The 21,665-nt window shown below is 34.6% G+C and overlaps 1 protein-coding gene across 2 annotated transcripts in view; it reads right to left on the reverse strand.

Moving 5' to 3' along the window:
* Window positions 1–4,902: 4,902 nt before the first annotated feature.
* The window catches only part of LOC106873282 (cytochrome c1, heme protein, mitochondrial), a 23,266-nt gene continuing 6,503 nt past the window's right edge, over window positions 4,903–21,665 (reverse strand). The window contains exons 2-8 of one of the 2 annotated variants that reach the window (XM_014920585.2): window positions 13,842–13,883; window positions 11,537–11,682; window positions 9,120–9,246; window positions 8,685–8,855; window positions 7,337–7,484; window positions 5,958–6,058; window positions 4,903–5,192 (exon numbers count right to left, since the gene is read on the reverse strand). In XM_014920585.2, coding sequence (XP_014776071.1) covers window positions 5,091–5,192; window positions 5,958–6,058; window positions 7,337–7,484; window positions 8,685–8,855; window positions 9,120–9,246; window positions 11,537–11,682; window positions 13,842–13,883 — 837 coding nt within the window. In that variant the 3' untranslated portion in view covers window positions 4,903–5,090. The remainder of the gene's footprint in view (window positions 5,193–5,957; window positions 6,059–7,336; window positions 7,485–8,684; window positions 8,856–9,119; window positions 9,247–11,536; window positions 11,683–13,841; window positions 13,884–21,665) is intronic. The other variant, XM_052966552.1, reaches the window with a different exon arrangement.

Consider the following 21,665-nt stretch of genomic DNA (forward strand, 5'->3'; position numbering starts at 1 on the left):
CAAAATACTATTATAAATTTTAGCCTATAACTACAAATTGCCAATTCATCTATATAATTATATTATTTAATAAGCAACACAAGCATGTTATCATTAAGTTAGCATGTTTGGTGAATACATACGCTTAAAGATCATGCAAAAAAAGATAAAACAAAATTTGTTTTATTTGAGTTTATATAATAAATCAAATGAGCCAAGGGGAGTAATTCAAATGAATTATTGAAGGCGTGAAGTAACAAATGCAATATGCAAAAAATTCTAAAATGGAATTTCTCTCATTGATGGGAGAAAGAAAAGAAAACGTAGCAGTAATTGTCAGTGGCTTTCAAAGAAAAGACCATTTCAGTGGTGTGTGTGTGTATATACATGATGATATATGAATATATATCATCATCATCATCGTTTAACATCCACCTTCTGTGCTGGCAATGGTTTGGTGGTTTGATAGGGGCTGGCCAAGCAGAAGACTGCACCAGGTAGTAAAGCAGATTCACTGGCTCAGTGTTCATTAAGTAATCAATTAATGGGAGATATGAGAATCTTTATTGATGACTACAATTATTTTGACCCATCTAGAATTGATCACTTGTGGGTGGGATACTGAATGTCTGGTTTAGTTGTATCCATCAGTGTAGATGTGTCCTCCTCAGGTAATTTCAAGAGGTATCTCATTAAAATAAACTCCAGTTTCACAAGAGCATATTTTAGTGAGATACCTCTTGAAATCACCCGAGGAGACACATTTACACTGGCAGGTACAACTAAATCAGACGTTCAGTATCCCACCCATGAGAGATCAATGCTAGATGGGTCAAAACAATTGTAGTGATCAATAAAAATTTTCATATCTTCCATCTTCTGTCTCTCATTAATCAAATAAATAAATATATATACACATATATATATCTTATTTTGCTTAGGCATAGCAAGACTAATTTATCTAAGTTTGTGCAGTGTGTATGTATGTATCTATGTCTTTGCAATGTGCATGCATGTACATACATATATATCTATATGTGCTTATGTCTATAGTGTGCATGTATCTATGCCTGTGCGATGTGTATGCATGTCTGGTTGTGTACATCTGTATCTGTCTATGTGATAGATTTGTGTGCAAGTATATGCACTTGTGTAGTATATGTATATATTTCAATTTCACTCTCTATTCTTTCCATCACACTCCTTTTTTCAAACACACACTAAAATTCTCCTTCTCCTGGGGCTGGCAGTGTATAGCATGTCTATGCAGAGACATGATTAATCTAATAGAAATATAACAGTATATAAATTTTTAAAAATGTATATCTTGTATCAGTAAAACAGCATAGAAAATAGGTTTCTTTCTATTTTACTAATATGAAAATTAAAAAAGTCACCATTAGAGAAATGAATTCAACTGGTTACTTTATTAATGTTATCAAGGCAATGCAACAGAATGACAACAACAATACAGTACTATGGTAAATATTTAACTAGACTTAATTTCGCATCTATACATTTATCTACAGGGTAGATAAAGCAATTAAAGAAGTTAAGTCAGGAAAAGACCCGGCCCATCAGGAATCACTGCTGACTGGAATGAGAGCTTTTGTGTGCGGAAGATGCACAGGGGTAATAAACACCGAAGATGCTCAGAAAACAGATTCCATCACATGCCAGAGGGAAAAACTAGAAATAGTTGATAGCTTCCATTACCTAAGAGACCAAGTCTGTAGTGGGGGTGGATGCTCTGAGAGCGTTGCCACTAAAATAAGAATAGCCTAGGCAAAGTTTCAGAAAGCTCCTACCTCTGCTGGTGACAAAGGGCCTTTCGATCAGAGTGAAAGGTAGATTGTATGATGCATGTGTGCATACTGCCATGCTACATGGCAGTGAAACATGGGCCATGACTGTTGAGGACATACATAGGCTTGAAAGAAATGAAGTTAGTATGATCCGCTGGATCTGTAATGTCAGTGTGCACACACGACAGAGTGTAAGCGCTCTGAGAGAAATGTTGGACATAAGAAGCATCAGATGTGGTGTGCAAGAGAGACGACTGTGCTGGTATGGTCATGTCCTGCATATGGATGAGGAGAGCTGTGTGAAGAAGTGTCGCTCCCTAACAGTGGAAGGAACCTGTGGAAGCGGGAGACCCAGGTAAACATGGGATGAGGTGGTGAAGCACGGCCTTTGAATGTTGGGCCTCACAGAGGGAATGACAAGAGACTGAGACCTCTGGAGGTATGCTGTGATTGAGTGGACCTGGCAAGTAAAGTGAGATTACAGCTGTAGCCTATACCAGTATCACATAATCAGCCCATTTAAAAAGTACCTTTGAATCGTCAGGCAACACGCCATGCTTGAGGAGAAATTGTAGTTGTGGCCGATGCCAGTGTCACCTGACTGGCTCCTATGCTGGTGGAACACATTAAGCACCATTCGTATGTGGGTTGTTGCCAGTGCTGCCTGACTAGTTACCCATGCTGGTGGTATGTAAAAAGCACCATCCGAACATGGTGCAGCCTCCTGGTTTGCCAGTCCCCAGTCAAACCGTCCAACACATGCCAGCATGGGAAACAGATGTTAAGCGATGATGATGATGACATTCTGAGTTTGAATCCTCTGAGGGCCTAGTTTGCTTTCAACTTATCTGGCACTGAAAGAATAAATACTAACTATATACTGAGGTTGATTCACATATCAGAGATGAATGTAGAGTGATAACTGAAAAGTCAATATTTTAGCCATTCAGCTGAAGTAATTCATCAATCTTACCTGAAAGAAATATCATAAAAGTGAGATAAAATTAAGTGTAAACTAATACAGTTGGTAATTCTTTATCTAAAAACCTCTGAAATCTGAACTTTTCTGGAAGTGAGAGGATCTCCACAAATGGAAAATTCCATAAAGTGCTTGGAATTTTACTTCCACTTAATTGTTTTTTTAAATATTTTTTATTTGTTGAGTTGGCTTAATGATTTGACACTTATTTCAGCAATCTTGTAGTATGATATTTCATTCACTCTCCTAAAGTAGTTTACAGATGGATTTGTTGTTTCATAATGTGAAAGTAAATTTGCTGTAAATTACATGCGAATCTATTTGGTGCTTGAGCATTTGGCCACAAATACTCCTAGCTATACATGAACAATATTAATTTCTTTAAAATTATAATTGCTCTCACAATGTTGTCTTCATTTGTTCGAAAGTCTTACTGTTAAAACTATTATAATTGATATAATTTGTTTGTAAATTAATGGAAAACTCTTCATTATGTCACTAATCTAATATGTGTCCATCTGTCTTATAACTATTTAAGAAAAATAGTGGGGAGGGGGTAAGGGAGGTGACTTGATCGTTACCATTTGTTTTTGTTGACTGAGCAACTGCATCTTTTTAACTTTTGTGAACCAACATCAAACATTGGAAAATATATTTCATAAAATTTTTATGATTTCATAAGTTTTTGAAGTGTTATAAGCAGTGAAATAACTTAGATGAAGTCTCATCATCATCATCATCATCATCGTTTAACGTCCGCTTTCCATGCTAGCATGGAAAGCGGATGTTAAACGATGATGATGATGAGGAGGAGACTTCTTCTAAGTTATTTCACTGCTTATTTGGAAAAGTTTTAAAAAAAAAGGTGTGTGTGTGTGTGTGGTGATGTTATAGATGGGCATAAAATGAAAGTGTAAAGTGTTGTTGATAAAACTGAAATGAAAGTGTAACGTAGGTAGGCTTGTTTCGATGGAAAGCTAAATGTTCTCAAAGTGAAGCCGTTATATGTTGTACAAAACAGGAGATATCTTAGACAAGTGTCTTCTACTACAGCTCTGGACCAGCCAATGCCTTATGAATGTATTTGGTGGATGGGAACTGTATGGAAGACCATTGTATGACAATTAGTGTTGATTTATACAAATCTATATTTCTGAGATGAGGAATTGATATTATGTATACAATAATCCCTCAACTATCGCATGTGTTATGTTCCAAAACCCCCTGCGATAGGTGAAAATCTGTGAAGTAGAAACAATACTGTACTGTATATTTTAAAAATTATATTTATAATTTGTATATAATTATTTTATTATAAAAGCAAAACATCACAGTGGAATCGATGTAAGCTTAAATAATAAACCATGATGTGGCATGGGATTACTGTATTGTTTATATTTGTTGGACGGGTGTACTCATCTTTAGTGTTGCTTTCACTACATTTTGGCTGTTGTACACTCCAGCCTTCTTCAAGTGTCTTGTGTTAACCTTAGTTGTATTAGAATTTCAAATTTAACCCTTTACAGGAGCACACTATTCTCATTCCTTTCTTTGCATTTCATGACATTTTTTGCTTCAAGTTGATTTGTGAATTACCTTAGTGCCTTGCCTGGGATTGAACTTACAACCTCTAGGTGACTGCATTACATTAACCAACGTCTTTACTACTCTATGGCATAGCATGTTGACAGAATAAGTACTACTCTTAAAAAAAAAGTGCTGGGGGTCAATTTGTTAGACTAAACCCCTTCATGGTGCTCCAGCATGGCTGCAGTCCAATGATTAAAACAAATAAAAGATAAAACCAAATTTATAAAAGTACCTTCTCAATACACACACACACATACATACAAACACACACACACACACACACACACAAACACACACATATATATATATATATATATATATATATATATACATACACATGCTGTATTTTGAAATGGTAATGGATAACATGTTTAGACTTGGATCTCATTCTTAAGCTAACATTTTATAGATACAAATATTCAAACATTCGAAAATCTCAAAATACTTTCAATCCCAAGATTTCTGATAAAAGATTATCAACTCTGATTTGGAAAGACTGATATAACTTTAATTTCCTTTGTATTACAAATAAATAAACAAAAACAAAACTTGTGGCAGACTTTTTTATTTTCTGTAAACTAACTGACATGAAGTATGCATGGTAGGTTAAAGTCCAACCAAATTGATTTTATTATCAGTTTCTTTTTGTTAACTAAACAAGTAACATAAATTGGAGAGATATCCAAAAGTAGTTACTTGTACAGAGAAAGTTTTCATTGAACTAAAACAGACAATTATTACCGAGGTTTGAAAGCAATTTTTCGGCTCTTCAACACAGACCACTTATGTCGTTTATAATAGAAACTCACAGAAATCAGAAGGCCAAATATAACAGCAGCCTGAAAAGATAAAGAAGAGAATTATATCAATTATTACTCTCTCTTGCTAAACATCACATTTTTTTTACAAAGTCTTTTCCTCTTTCTGACATCATTATCATTGTTTAACACCTATTTTCCATGCTGGCGTGGGCTGGATGTTTAACAGGAACTGACTAACCAGAATGTTGCGCCAAGCTCTAATGTCTGAATAGCAATCTTTTTGAGTCTACAGATTATTGTATAGACAAAAAATCTGATCACATAAGGTTAGCACATATACTACTACTACTATAAAAGAAGGTTGGCTCCTTCCTCACAAGGTTAATTAAAAAAATAAACAGCATTAGAGGGAGGAACATGTTACAAGACTTAGTTTCTGTATGAGATAGAAGGAATGAACTGCAGCGCTTTCTTTGTTATTCAGTTTCTTTGTTACATTAAATATGAGTTTGCTTTGAAAAGAATGATAAAACAAAAACAAGTCTTTAGTGGATGTGATGGCCAGTTCCAGTCAACCTTAAAACTAAAAGTGAGATTTTCTTTATATTTATTTTAAATTAATTGACAAACAGTCTTATTGTGTTAGAGACAAATTATGGATTTACATAAACAAGAATATCAGCGTAATAGACTTTACTATTTTGATTCTATGTAACAAATGCTTTGCACTTCATCATATTTCCAAAGCGTTTTTAAATATTATTTTGATTTTATACATGAAAAATTTAATGCATTAGAGAAAAAAAACCGAGACATTGTCAATTAGGGCAACAATAAACTTACCTTCATAGCCATCTTTTTACGAGTATCGTGCTCTGGCTCTGCAGCCCATTTTAAGAAAGTAGTCACATCCATAGCCAACTGGCTTTGTGTAGCTGGTGTTCCTACAAATATAAATATTACATATAGTGGTTTTTTTTTTAAACAGCAATTATGTTGTAGAATGTACAACCATCATGACAAACCCACTGTGTCCTTTTCACCTCTCTGACTATCCATGCAGGAGATAGTAAACGATATGAGTTAATGTAGAATTTGACAAAATATGAATTTAGGAGATTTTTATAAAGCTGTACCATCAACAGTTAAATCAGTGCAGACATTTGGCCTCTAGTTTAATAATTTTATTTTCTAATATTTCAGTCAGGAGGAAAAGCATTGCCCATATGTTATAGGGCCTCTGAAACTGTTGGAAGCAAGAAGCCTGACTCTAATGCACACAACAGAGCGGACCCTACTAAAGACACCCAAGGTGCCAGGTAGTGGTGCTAAACTGTATGATGGGTTAAGACCACCAAAGTCGGCCATTGCAGGATTTGAACTCAAATTCTGCAAGGCATCCAGTTTGATGTTCTTACGGCTTCACCAATCCACTATCTTAGGTTGGTAGTTTTTAATAATACCCAAAAGAATGAAAAACTAAGTTAGACGGGTATTAAGATTCAGACACTTGCAGAGATTTTTGGATTGAAATAGACACTCATTTATTTTTAATTGAATTATACAGAGGTAAATAGAGTAAAACATCTTGATAAATATCAGAACAAAACATGCTAAATGTTTAGAATTTTCCTTTTGAATAAGATATTTCGCCATCATTTTACATCTTTCCTATGATGGCATGGGATGTATCATGATCCAAAACAGTTCTTGTTAAGAGTTACTGCCTCTGTACATGGGCCAGGATAACATTTCAATTGTATGGTATAGTTTCTAAAGGTTGGACGCCTTTCCTATTACTAACCACTTTACAGAGAGTATTGAGAGCATTTTATCTATGGCACCAGTACTAGGGAGGTTGCTTTCTTTTCAGCAAGGATCAAGAATCCTCCCTACCTTACACTGTCTTCATCCACATCAAAGAAGTTGTCTCAACACTGGCAAAGCTAAAATACCTTCTCTTTTCTACTTTGTTCCCTTTGTTGGTTACTTTCTACACAACTGAGTGCAGAAAGATGAGAAGACGACTTATTAGCCATGTGAATTTAACAAGAAAGTATTGTAAGTTAGAGTACAAACATGGATTTTGTGTCTCTAAAAAATATTGGTTGTAAAATCAGGATCAGTTAATGTTTCTCAAAAATAATATTCATCTTTTATAACATAGAAAAATGACATTAAAATAATAAACACACTTTGCAGCAATAACAGAATTTACTTACCATCATCATATTCAATGATTTCATTGTATAAAGCTTGTGCCATACCAATTGCACCTCCAGCAAAATAAGGATTGTAGTGTGTGCCTTCCTGGAGAGTAACTCCAGCTGGAGGATCACAATAACCAGTCAAAATAGAGAAGATGTAATCCTAAAATGTAAAGAAATTAAATTTTTATTTTATAGTAAGATGTGACATCATCTGTGTAAATAGAAAGGAAGTAGCTTTGTTATTTTACAACCAAATATCATTGCTAATTCTGATTTCTGTCAACTGATTAAACAAGCAATACAGAAGTAAATTCTCAAAGAACCTAAACTGTTATTTAGTTTGAAATCCTGGTTATAGAAATATCACTTGTTCAAGTCACTGTCTGCCAGGAGAAAAGAATGGAAACCATGCCTATGTAACCTTTCTAGGTTACTCTAATATGATAGGAAACTATGTCTAAAAATGTAAATGCTATAGAGAAGCAAAACCTTTGAACTGAATCTATGTCAAACAGTAGGATGATGAAACAGATGACAGTTTATGAACGTAGTCATTTTGAAATTCTAAGTGGGTAACTAATAGGAAAAACTCATACAGGATATGTGGAGGCATGTGGCTTAGTGGTTAGGGTGTTGGGTTCATGATCACAAGATTGTGGTTTTGAATCCTAGACCGAGTGACACATTGTGTACTTGAGCAAAACACTTCATTTCATGTTGCTCCAGTTCACTCAGCTGGCAAAAATGAGTAATCCTGCAATGGACTGGCATCTCATCCAGGTGAGGAATTTATATGTCATGGAAACCAGCAATTATGAGTTGGCAGGACTCAAGAAGGTAACTTTACCTACTTTTTACTCATAATGTATAAAGAGAAAGCCAGATAGCAGGAAGAACAGCTAACTACTAAATTAAAAAAGTTTGTGAGAACAAAATAAATTCGAAAACGATAGAAAGCCAACTTGTAGTTCAATCAATATAGTTACTAGCCATATTTTACTAAATTTTAAAATAATACATTATAATAAAATGTTTGAAAGTATAATTTTAATGGAATTACAAAGCTAAATAATAATCATTGTTTCCATTCTCACAATATCAAAATTTATGAGCTTCACTATACTATGCACCAAATAATTGCACTGGTTTTTAAAAACTTTTCCACTCCATACTGGTACACATCAAAACATGTAGTAAATGAGTGTCAGCTTGTCTTTGCTCTTGTGTTCAACATTGAAATTCTTACACTGACAGGCATATAATTTCTTATCTTCTGAAAATACTAATTAAAAAAAACTGGAATAAGAAATGGAAAATGGGAAAACAGAGGAGGAAAACAAATTTGAGAAAAAAAATGTACCTCTCCACCTTCCCTAGCTGAAGTGATTAAAGACAAGTCAGGTGGGAGTGCTCCATTGTTAGCTGCTCTAGCTGCTTCATCATTTGCGTAGGGCTTTGGAAACCTGTCTGATAATTTTCCAGGGCGTTCAAACATATTGCCATCATCATCAGGCCCATCAAGCACCTGGATCTAGAAAGGATAAAAAATTTTTTTCAATTAAAATTAAAAACTGATTTAACACATGCTTACAAATTTGAAATAACTTAAGAGTTTAAATATACGAAGTTAATAAAATACTATAAGGACACTCGTTAAGCACTATCTAGAGAGGTTTATTAAGTCTTACTTTTGATTTAATTTTGATAGGAATTGTGAACATCTACTAATATGTGCATTAGCTTGACATAGGCTATTTGGTGACAATCCAGATATAATAATTAGGAAGATATTTACTTCTTCGGCTTCAATTCGTGCTTCATCTTCAGTATGGGAAACATCTATGAGATTACGGTAACACAAATACCGCATACTGTGACATGCTGCACATACTTGTTTATAAACCTGGTAACCACGGCGAATACTGAAAAACAAAACTATGAAAAGTTAGTTAAAAGTAAAAATCAAAATTTTATGAGCTGAAATGTGAATTGAAAAAAAAAAGGACATACTATAAAAGTATCTTAAATTCAAATTAATATAGAAATTAGCATTTTTTTTTATAACTACTTACAGAATAACTAAAAGTCCCCTCTTTTATACATAACATAAAAAAGAAACTTATCTGCTCTTTTTTTCTACTTGCTTATTTTTCAACTTTATGTTGCCCAGCTAAACTATCATACTCAACAAATCTTCTTTTTCTCAATTTTTTAGTGCTCATATTTCACTTCCATAAAGAATGTTTGCCATGCATGTTAGAGAATTGTGTTTCCCAATTAGGGATCTCAAGAACCTTAGGTTTCCATAAGAAATTGTGGATAAATTGACGAGTTATATGCAAATGGATTTTTGAGTCATTTTGTCTTTGGTTTAATTCTATATTTGTAATTACATTATACATGCATAGCATATTTGAAATCTGTAGGTAGCAAAACAATCCTATAGGAAAAAAAAATGACTTCTTTGTAGGGAATTGCAGAGGAAATTGGTTTAACAAAAACTTGGATAGCACAAAATTGCTTATTCTATCTTTGTAGTGTCTGATAGATTAGTACTACCAAATGTTTCAAAAATTGTTGTATGATTTGCTTAATCTCTAATGAAATTTTAACTTTGACAAAGAAAAAGGTGTGTCTTTGTGTCTGTCCCCACCATAGCTTGACAACTGGTGTTTGTTTGTTTAACCAAACATGGCTGATGCCAGTACCACCGGACTGGCTCCTGTGCCGGTGGCACATAAAAAGCTCCAGCCGAACGTGGTCAATGCTAGGTCTGCCTGACTGGCTCCCATGCTAGTGGCACATAAAAAGCACCAACCGATTGTGACCGATGCCAGTACCCCCTGACAGGCTCCTGTGCTGGTGGTACATAAAAAACAGCATCTGAACGTGATCATTGCCAGGCCCGTCTGACTGGCTCCTGTGCTGGTGGCATGTAAAAAGCACCCACTACACTCTCAGTGGTTAGTATAGGAAGGGCATCCAGCTGTAGAAACATTGCCAGATCAGATTGGAGCCTGGTGCAGTTGCTGGCTCTCCAGACCTCAGTCAAACTGTCCAACCCATGCCAGCATGGAAAAATGGACGTTAAACGATGATGATGATGATATATATATATATATATATATAGGTATTAACTATTGGAAAAAAAATACTCAATACCATGGCAGAGATTAATATTTTATTTTGGCTGAGTCAGTCTCTTGGTACTCTGAGTTTCACCTGTAGGTGCAAAGTTGTGTTTTACATTTGTATGTAAACATATATGCAGGGAATATAACCATTGTGTATAAAACAACAGTAAATTCCCTACCATATTAAATTTAGATATCTTGTAAATGATAAAATATGGGAACTTCTTTTGTTTTATGCAGCAGATTATGATATCACCGACAATAAAGAAACAACTGTATTGGTGATGCCAACTAGTAAATGCAGCTATGCAATGCAAAAAAGATAATGCAAAGAGGGAGAGGGTTTACAGATAACCACGTTTTCTGTGCAGTAGGTGGATTTTTAATGTAAATCAATAATTTGATGAACCAGTGGATTGGATGATATGAATATCTGATTTTACAACATCTAAATGAAGATATTTTAAGCAATGAAAATGTGTCCAGAATTGGATGAAAATCATCATCATCATCGTTTAACGTCCGCTTTCCATGCTAGCATGGGTTGGACGATTTGACTGAGGACTGGTGGAATCTGATGGCTACATCAGACTCCAATCTGATTTAGCAGAGTTTCTACAGCTGGATGCCCTTCCTAACGCCAACCACTCCGAGAGTGTAGTGGGTGCTTTTATGTGTCACCGGCTTAAACTAAGGAGGGAGGGCAACACTCATGGCCTTTTTGCTGGCTGCTGAAATTGGTGGAGTAAAGGGAGGAGAAAATCACAACTTATGGATTATCCTCAAACTGGGGAAGGGGCCAAAGGTCAGATGCTGGTGTTATACTGAGTACCAGAATAAATATACGGACCAACCACAGACATAAATAATCCAGCTAATAGGTTAATGTTTTTTTTGGCCTGAAGAGATACAAGAGAGCATCTATCTGGTTGCTGAATCTATTAGAAATAGCATCCAGCTCATCCTAACCTTAATCCTACTGGCTTAAAAAAGAAAAAGGATACATTAAACAGTGTTGCTCTAGATATACAAAATTATGAGATGGTCATGGCTAATTTGTGAGCAAACAATACCTTACCTCGCATGGTCAAAAGCATCAAATATTCCCTGATGTTTCCAGGCATACTTTGGAGGATGCAGTGCGCCAGATGCAAACACAGCCTGATTTACAGCTACAGCATAAGTGGCAGCTCCCAAACCAGTTAGTCCAACAAGTGTATAAACCTAAAACAAAGATAGAAAAAATTATATATATAAATCTGTGTGTGCACGCGCATGCATGTGTGTGTATATTTTTTTTTTCATACAGAGCTTAGTTAATGTCACAGAATATACTGATTAAAGAAAACTATTACTAATATTTTTAATATTTAATTTAAAAGGTTTACAAAAATTTGTTAAATAATTGCTGCTTGATATCAAATTTTGTATTCTCTCCTTTGTATAATCCAATTTGGTCTTGTGTAAGAGGTGGGTTTCTCATTTCTTATGTACTCCAACCTAATAACTGGTTCAGTTAGCTCTTTTAGTTATACTTTGGTTGTTATTATTTAAAACTCTTGGTTTGCAAACCTATGTTCAAAAGTATTCAATCCATGACTCATTAGTAATTTCCCTTTCAAGCTCAATGTATATAGGACTACACAAAATTAGATCCTCGAAAATTTTCTTAAATTGTTCCCTTGACACTAGCAAAGCTTCTTACTGTGATACGAGTAATTTCATACAAAGCCTCCTATATATAAGGTTCTGAAAGCAATTTGGCTTTTTTTTCTAGCAAATTGAGTTACCACATAAAAGCTCCTTCATTTGTTGATAGACAGATAGATATATGCAAATGTCATTCTCTAATGTTTAATTGAAAATGATGAATCTATAAAGTGTATAAGAATCTTGTTCAATACATCTTGCTCATAGCTTTTACAGGGATCAATTAGAAAGAAACCAGAAGCAGAAAATAATAACACTAAAGTCTCATAAATGTTGCAAACATCAACTTCATCTTTACAAACTTTATCAATATATTTTTAGATATTTATAAAAATATATTCCTATGGCAGATGCCAGTGCTGCCTGACTGGCTCCCATGCTGGTGGCATGCAATAAGCACCATTCGTGCATGGGTTGTTGCCAGTGCCACATGTCTGGCTCCCCATGCCAGTGGCACGTAAAAAGCACCATCCGAACGTGGTTGATGCCAGCCTCCAAATGTCTGGCACAAATATATCAGTGGAACTAAATAAAATACTTGCATATGCAAAAGTTGATTTTAAAAAATAGAATTTATATGTGTTGGTTTAGAAAGAATTAGATGGTTTTGTTTGAAATAAGAGATACTGCATACAAAATTATTTGTGACAATCTTCAACAAATGTGAAAGTAGAGGAAAAATACCATTTAACTTTCTTTCACTTTTTAAATTGGAACCTATGTTTCATGACCATCTGAAGTTGTTGAAATAATTATTAATAAAATGATAACACTCATTCATAGAAGAAAATATTCCTTTTTCAAAACAGAAATCATTGTATTTCATTAGGAAATTGTAAAGCTGTGATAAATAACATGGCAATGGTCAAATAAGTTTTCTTTACAAGAGATTTTGCAGTATTAGACATATAAAGTTATTTAAGCATGCATAAATAAAATAACAGAAATGTACCATCAGATGAAACTATATGACCATGAGCTAGCCTAACAATGATTAATTTGTGAAGATGATGTCTTACAACCAGATTACATATGTAACAATTATTTTATTTTTACTAAATTTTCATGTTTTAATCATATATTAATGTTTTTTCTTTATATTTTCTTCTAAATCAGCAAGATTTAATTATTTGTCTCTAGGATACCACAGAGACATTTTATTTTTACTAAGCATACAATATTAATCATCACACCCCACCACCACTACCATTTTTTTCTTCTTTTTGTTATACATTTCCTTTTAAATCAGCAAGACTTAATTCTCTCTCTTGCTCAGATACTACAGAGATATCAACTAAACCATATACATTTGGATTTCTCTCATTGAAACTCAATACATAAAGCCTTCTAATATTTTTGATGGTGATGAGCTGTTTTATATCACCCTTTCCACTAATAGGACAGATTTTGTTGAAACCGTGCACCAAAGAAGGTTCTTACAGTTAACAGTTTAGTGAAAATGAAGTAGAACCTGTTTTTGTTAGTTTTGTAAACTAAATTGAGCTTAGGAAAAATATTTCATATTGATGTTTTGCTGTTAATGGTTCTGCTGATTAAGAGGACTCAAAAAATCTTTAGAGGCAATATTAATTGTAAGATTATTAATAAATGCTGACCATTTAGGTTCTATCAATGTCTTCTTTATAATGCAATGTAGAAAAGAATTTACTTACTACTTGCTTTCTTGTGCCAGAGTTTTTAAAAGAGAAGCCAGCCTGGAAAAAAAAAGTTCTTACATAAGACAAAGCCATAAATTTAGAGGGAGATAAACAGATGACTGTACTGACTAGTATTTGATTAGTACTTTATTGACTTCAGAAAGATGAAAGGTAAAGATGACCTTGGAGAGAGTTGAACTTAGAATGTAATGGGTTGGGACAAATAGCTATTTTGTTCAATGCTCTTACAAGTCTGTCAATCCAATCCACTACTCTCATGAATAATAATTTCCTTTGTGAGGTGTTGGTGGTAGTATAAGGATGAAATATAGCACAAAGTGAGAATTAAATTGAATAAAAAACACTGCAAAATCAATAAAAACATAACCGTGTTGAAGACCACCTAGGGTGGTAATTCATTGGTAAGTCCCCATACAAAGTCACAGATTACTCTGCTGCATCAAAAGGTATCCAAACAGGAAGAAAGAAACTGAAAGGACTTCTTTTGTTTATTATCACTTATTAATAAAAGCAAAGTCAGAATAGGCTTCTTCAACTCATCAATCTTGCTACTTCTATCCACTTTTTGTTAATACAATAAAAGGCAATACTCCTCCTTCTGCCCTCTCCTTCAAGTGCTACTTGAAGAAGCAGATGAAAGCTTAGCCGAAGAGGAAAACACCTGTCCTAAAACTTCTTAAACATGTTCATTACACAACTTCTTTCACTACAGTCAGTAGATAGAGAAAGACTAACCACACCAACCTGCCAATGAAAGTGGTAGGTTAATTTTCACTATTGACTCAGCTGATTGTCATGGCAGTGATATCATCTGTGCATGAGGACATAACACTCCCGTGACTTAGTTCAAGTGGGATGTCCTTTGAAGTTTCCATCCTTTGCAGCAATGGTTCCCAGCACCAACACATGCTTGACAGACTGGTGTGTGGTACAAAATGGTTTTGAAAGGTGGCCATTTAGTTTGATCACTGAACAGGTGCCGCTATACACTGTAGTAATCAAGCCTCTGAAAACAGAATTGAAACCAACTGCTCTTAGTTCAACCACTAGATAGAGGTACACAACTTTGTCAAAAGAACTGAACTAAGTCAAACTGACCAATGCTCCACTGAAGCCAGATCTATTCTCAACTGGCTCAACAATGATGAGAAGATTGTTGAGGACAGATCTACAAGGGATCACTCAAGAGTTTGTATGTCTTCACACCAACCTCTTGGCAAGCATTTTGCATTTAGCTTGAGTTGTGGGCCTGAAGATCTCTATCACATCTCTGTTTTTTAGGTCCTCAGCAGTGCATCCTTACAACTGAAGTACATAGAGAGGCTTTCATGTTTCATATGGTTATTCCTACACAGCACATCATTTGTGGTTTGTCTTTTGACAGATGAGTTTCTTTTGTACTATACTATTCTCTATAAGCTATCTCTTTGTTAAAAGTTAAAATGTTACTCTAATTTTTCTCTTTAATCATCAATAACAGCTGATTATCATCAACATGTGGTTGATAGTCCCTGTTATTTCCCCTTTAATTAGTTCTCTAATCTGGTCACTGAAGTATCTGCACAATGAAAGATGTTTCAACTTCCTGTCCAGGTCTATCTATTGATCTTTTCTAAGCTGATAGGAAAGGCCACAAATCTGTAATGCATTTAACCAACTTATGTTAACCCTTTCATTACCAACCTGGCTGAAACCAGCTCTGGCTCTAAGTACAAATGTCTTGTTTTCTTAAGTTTTTAATTAAAATCTTCCACCAAACTTTAGTCACAATTTATGTTCTTAACACTAGCTGAATGATAACTAAATTATTTTACTAAATTCATTGTTATATTTAAAGTAATTGAAAGAAACAGAGGATCTCAAAAAAAAATACAGTAATGAAAGGGTTAAGCTTATTTGCTAGCCTGATGAAAATTCTAAGCACGACCTGATTGAAATGCTGCAATTTGACCATGTCTACATTAGAACATTAGTTGAAGGGTTCATCTAAAAGTTGCTGTTGCCACAGGGCAGAAAACCTTGAAGTGATCTGTTATGTCATATTTGTAGTGCACTGGCAGTCTTCCATCACATTTTTTTGCACTCTTTGAACCAAGAGTTATCTGGGGTCTCAGCAAAATCCTCAGTTAAGACCAACACATAGAAGCCCAGAAACATTCACATTTTGTGCTACCAGGGAGTGGACTTCTGTGTTCCTCTAGCACAGCTTTCCTCTGGCTTGGCCTCTGTGGTGCATGATGTTGGCGGCTTGGATTTGTCACCGGTTTTCCCAAGTACAGTGAAATCATCATGAAATCTTAGGATGTGTAAGTGGTTGTAATGACTCATTGGCCTTCATTATACTGTTGCAGACAGCAACAAATGTCTGAAATTGCTTCCTCCTTACTAATTAATATCTGTACCATTTCTTGTGGGCATTTTTCTGTTTGCGCTGTACTCAGATGTTTATGACGTATACCCTCATATCTTTATTCTTTTCTTCCTTATTATTGAGGACGTTGGTGAAGATGACATCAGTAATTTACCCTAGCATAAAACACAAAAATTCAGGAGATGTTGGGTGATTTTAAGCTTGGCCAACTGAAAACATACTGATGGGTATTTTTAGATGCACCATGTTTCAATATGAACAGTGACAGATGGGCAGAAAGAAGGCAAGGAAAATGTGTGAGGAGCCCATTTTCTTCTATGTCAAATTAAATTTTACAGTTCTTTGCACAATAAAGAACTGGTAGAACTAAAATCATTTCAAAATATGAGTGCTGTTTTGCAATATTTTTCTTTATTTGTGTGTTGGCTGTGCAATTGCCAAAGCTTTTGTTTGAAGAAGTATTTCTTGCTAACAATTTCAAATAACAAGAGTCTTTATTCACTCAACCAGGGTAGGAGAATTAACAAATAAACTGTTCACTTTTGTTTAAAACAACAAATTTACACAAAAAAAGTTATTCAAAATATTTTTAAATACATAAAATGTAATCCAGAACAAAACATGGGAGACACATTCCATCATTGTAAATTCCACTCATAGTAATCCTTTCCAGTAAAGGTACAAGGCCTGAAATTTTGGGAGAGGGGACTAATCAATTGCACTGACCCCAATTATCAACTGCTACTTATTTCATTGTTCCTGAAATGATGAAAGGCAAAATTAACCTTGGCAGAATTTGAACTCTTCTCAGAAGTAATAATAATAAATAGTTTCAAATTTTGGCATGAGGCCAACAATTTCAAGGGAGGGGGTAAGTTGATTACATTGACCCCTGCAGCATTTGAACTTAGAATGTGAAGCTGGAAGATATATCCCTAAGTATTTTATCTGGCATGATAATTCTTCCAGCTCACTGCTTTATAATAATGGTTTTAAATTTTGGCACAAGGTCAGCAATTTCGGGAGAAGGGGGTACGTTGATTACATTGATCAACTGGTACTTATTTAATTAATCCTGAAAGGCAAAGTCAACCTCAGTGGAATTTGAACTCACAAAGTAAAGATAGATGAAATGTCACTAAGTATTTTGCCTGGAGTGTTAATGATTCTGCCAGCTTGCCATCTTAAATAATAACAGAAAAGTAGAAAATGCATAGAGATAAAGTTTTTAAATAGATATTTCTTCCATAAACCATCGTTTTAAGAAATACAAAGATTTTTTTTTGTCTAAAAAAGACTGTATATAAACTATTCCATAGTTTTGTTTACTAATGGAGAAATTTTAAATTACATCATGTAACTACTTCATTAACACTCCCCCACACATATTGCCATCCTATCCCAATGACATTAAAACAATTATCTTCTACATAGCATGAGATAACATTTGCACACCATCCTCAAATACACATGAACAACTTGGGGTCACAATGAAATCAACAGTCTCATCAATTCTACCACTGCACGATTCAAAGAAAACAGAATTTAACACTTTGTATACTACATCATAACACAACAACAACAGTATTTCACAAACAAGTTGAAGCACCAGTAAGATGTTTATTGCATAATGCTACTATCACTTTCCCCATTCAACAACCAAGATGTTAGTAAATTAGTTTTATTTCCTGAAGAATCTTAGAAACTATTGAAGAAAATCCAAATATTTAATCAATAACTCATCAAAACAATTTTCTCACTTTCTTTGGAATTTTGCATTTTTAGCAAGTTATTTCAGTGTAATAACAAACAACTGCACTAGAAAAACAAATGTGTTAAATATGCTTTCAGTTTTACAGCAACACTTTTTCACAATAATATTGCAAAATACATGCATACATTAATGACAACAGTGAAGAATATTTTTTAATATGTAGCTATGAGTGCTTATCAAATGCAAGCCTTGCTTATTTGTTGGTTTGAGGAGAAACGACAGTGATTATAACCTTCTCATACCCTCTCCTACATTGGAAAATGGAACCAACTGAATGAAATTGTTTATATTTAATGTTCTGTTTGAATGTTAGCATACTAGTGGCTGAATACAAAATATTGGCAGAGAAGAAGTTGAAGATATAGCAGTTCTTTACCAGGCAAAGATAAACTTGCGAGCTTGGGAAGTGGAGAAAGAAGAGCTAGAAGAGTCCACTGCTGTAAATGTCAAAGATAACATTAAGTTGAAAATGAGCAATAAACATGCAAAAGTTTATTAGGATGTTTTTAGAGGCATGAATGAGAAGCAATAGTGGAGAGTACCGAGAGCTTGATGCCACATATTGTGCAGAAACAATTTTTGTTGTCTGAATGACACTCTTGCACGAAGAACAATTGCAAACAATTACCTCACAGTTATTGATAAAGAAACATTTCCAGTAGAAACAATAAACCGTTTTTTTTTTTTGCCTGTATGCAACAGGATCAGCTCTAGTTATCCACTTCAAATTTGTTGTAGGTTTTCATTGCACAGAAGATAGTCAGATATAGCAAAGAAGATAGTTTCTACCATTTTGTTAACATTTCGTTGGTGTGGTTAGACTCAAACCAGACCTGATCTAGCAGGCCTATGAACAAATGCTTTCCAGCAGTGACAGTCCCATATTCTTCAAAAATAATATAGCTAGAACCACATTATCCAATATGTTCTTCCTTTTCAAAGATAGCAGGCATAGTTTGAGATAATTTGTTGCTATTTCTAAGGTAAAAATCTTCCTGGGTTGAATTTCCATGTTAAGTTGTAGAATTGAACATTCAGGCAAGAAGTTGCTGACATGGAACTGTATGCAAATCAAAGTAGGAGGGTACTGTGGCATACACTGAAGCTGTAGGTGCATGCACGGATGAAGTCAACCACAGATGTAGACCTCTATGGTAATAGAGAATTTTAAAACAATTTTCTGTCTGCTTAGATAGATTCATAAAACATGAAAAATACCCACTAACTTACATTGAAAATCATAAGACCTATTATTAAATAGTTCGAAAAATAAATAAGTTGAGTTTAATGTCATGTATGAAACTTGTCTGAAAGAAAAATACATTAAACACAAATATCTTGGAAAATTCTTGACATTCTTATATTAGTCTCACTCTCTCCTAAATAAAGACACTAAATTAGCCCAATATAAAAAATATAGCAACATAGATATGTTTGGATGTACAATAGTACAAGTTAGAATGTTTTCATTCCTCCCTTTCTTATTGTGTTCAATGTTTGGAAAATGTTTGCTGAAATGCAACTTTATTGCACTACATTTTAAATAGGAAAAAAAGAAATCTTAGTTCATAAAATCACTGAAACATCCTTCTTTGAGATAATTATCCCACTCTCATGTTCAATAGAAACTGTGCAAGTAACTTGCATAGAAGAACAGAATGAAGGAAATGACTCGTTTTGACAACCTACTTTTGATGTAATTAACCGTTATCTGAACCAGTATATCTAATGAATTTTGAAAAGGTTTCTCTATGGTGGAAGCAATGTATAAAAACAATCACAGAGTTCTTTTGCTAAGTCATGGCATAAAGTCCTCACAAATTTCCTATCATAGAGGAGGAACACCAGCCAGACGTTCCATGACAATCAGCAAAGAAATAACTGTAAAGAAAAATAGCTTCATTTTTTTTTTGTTTCTGGAAATGGCTTACAAAAATAAAAATTGTTCCATAATGTCTCTTTTACAAACAAATCTATTGAATGTAATTAGTTGAGCTTCTTCAGTTATGTCAGGTGATTCATCCAGCAGGACGATAAATGAAAAACCATTGTTTAATATAAGCTTTATTGACAGTTCTGCCTTCCACCACAACATGCATTGAGTGCTATATAGGAAGTCCATTTGGTTGGGAATCTTGTTCAGGTTTTCTGGCTTTATCTAGATCAGACTTTCAGACCTACCCCTGATTGGTTTTCCTGACAGAATCTCTTCATATCCAGCATAACATGCTCTCTTCTTGCAGTACAACACATGCCATTAACCACCAAATGTTTGTTTCTGACAACATATCCACCCACCACTTTACCTTTGCTAGTACATGTAAGTTGGTATGATGAAAAAGTTTTCTCCTATACACAAGGTAGCATGTGGGTTTCTGAGAGAAATTGTACCTCCACCTGGAATGAGTGACACTACAAATACCCAACAAACATCTCTCTACCTGGGTCTGTGACAGTTTTTCTTGCCATGTATTGATACAATGCCATTTTGTTTTTGTCATTTCATGCATGAGTGCTGGGTTATAGCTAATGTGACCTTTCTGTCTTCTCTACAAACAAGACTCTTAGCTTCTCTCAAATCTTTTTTTTTTTTTTTAAATTCCAGTGAGACTCAGGCTTTTGATGCTGCTGCTATATTTAGGTGTTGTTAATGCTGCTGCTGCTGGTGTCTGTGGTAGATATGGTAGTACTGGTGTTGGTTGCAATTGTGGTGATTTTTGCCTGTATCAACCTTCACCATATCCATGGCTGACACTATGTTGCTGTTGTTGATGGCAGTGACTAGTGTCCAACAGTTGGCTTAATAAGTGATGGTATCAATATTATCATTGTTAACTGATGATAGTGGCAGTGATGGTTGCGCTGTTTTTACTGGTAACCACCACTACCAGAGTAATGGAGCTGACCACCTGGAATGTAAGAAACGGTGTGTTTCTGCAACAAGCTTCTGTCCCCTACAATTATTGTCACTACAGGAAAAAAAAATTACCTCCAAACACCTAGAGAAGGGGTTCTCAACTATTTATTCATGAACCCCTTTGATTACTATCTCATTCTGGTGGACCCCCCATAGCTATTCAATGTTCAAAAACTAGTTTTATAGAAACTTCTTTCAAAATCCCTGTTTAGTTTTATACACATTAACCTGTGTAGGTTGAACTATGTAAAATGTTAGAGAGAGAGAGAGATAGAGAGAGAAATCTGTTTCTTGCAATACATACATCTAAAGCAAAATTCTTTCAGGGGCCCTTAAAATATTATTGTGGACCCCCAATTTATTATTTTATTATGTGGAGCCCTGAAAATCTTATATGGACCCTGGTTGAGAATCACTGACCAAGTACATCTTAGAAAACACTAGCAGAGATGCCTGTGTTACATGCAATTGAAAAATGAGACTTTTCTGTTATATTTTCTGTAAGGAACTGGAATACATGATTCGAATTTCATCAAAATTGCACATGAGGGTTCTTTCCCTCTTTACACACCCTAAAAAAATTCTAATCATGAGACATGTATCCCATACTATTGATCTTTATGCACATATTCCAAAATTTCAGTCTTCTGGAACCTGTAAAAAAGATTTTGCTCCTGCAAAATGGAGCTCATGGAGCTCTAAAATGTGGGAATGAAGGCCCCTATTGGGGGTGGGGGTGTTAATGTCAACCAGAGA

Source organism: Octopus bimaculoides, chromosome 1, assembly GCF_001194135.2.
Source record: "Octopus bimaculoides isolate UCB-OBI-ISO-001 chromosome 1, ASM119413v2, whole genome shotgun sequence".
In the NCBI taxonomy this organism is placed as follows: Eukaryota; Metazoa; Mollusca; class Cephalopoda; order Octopoda; family Octopodidae; genus Octopus; species Octopus bimaculoides.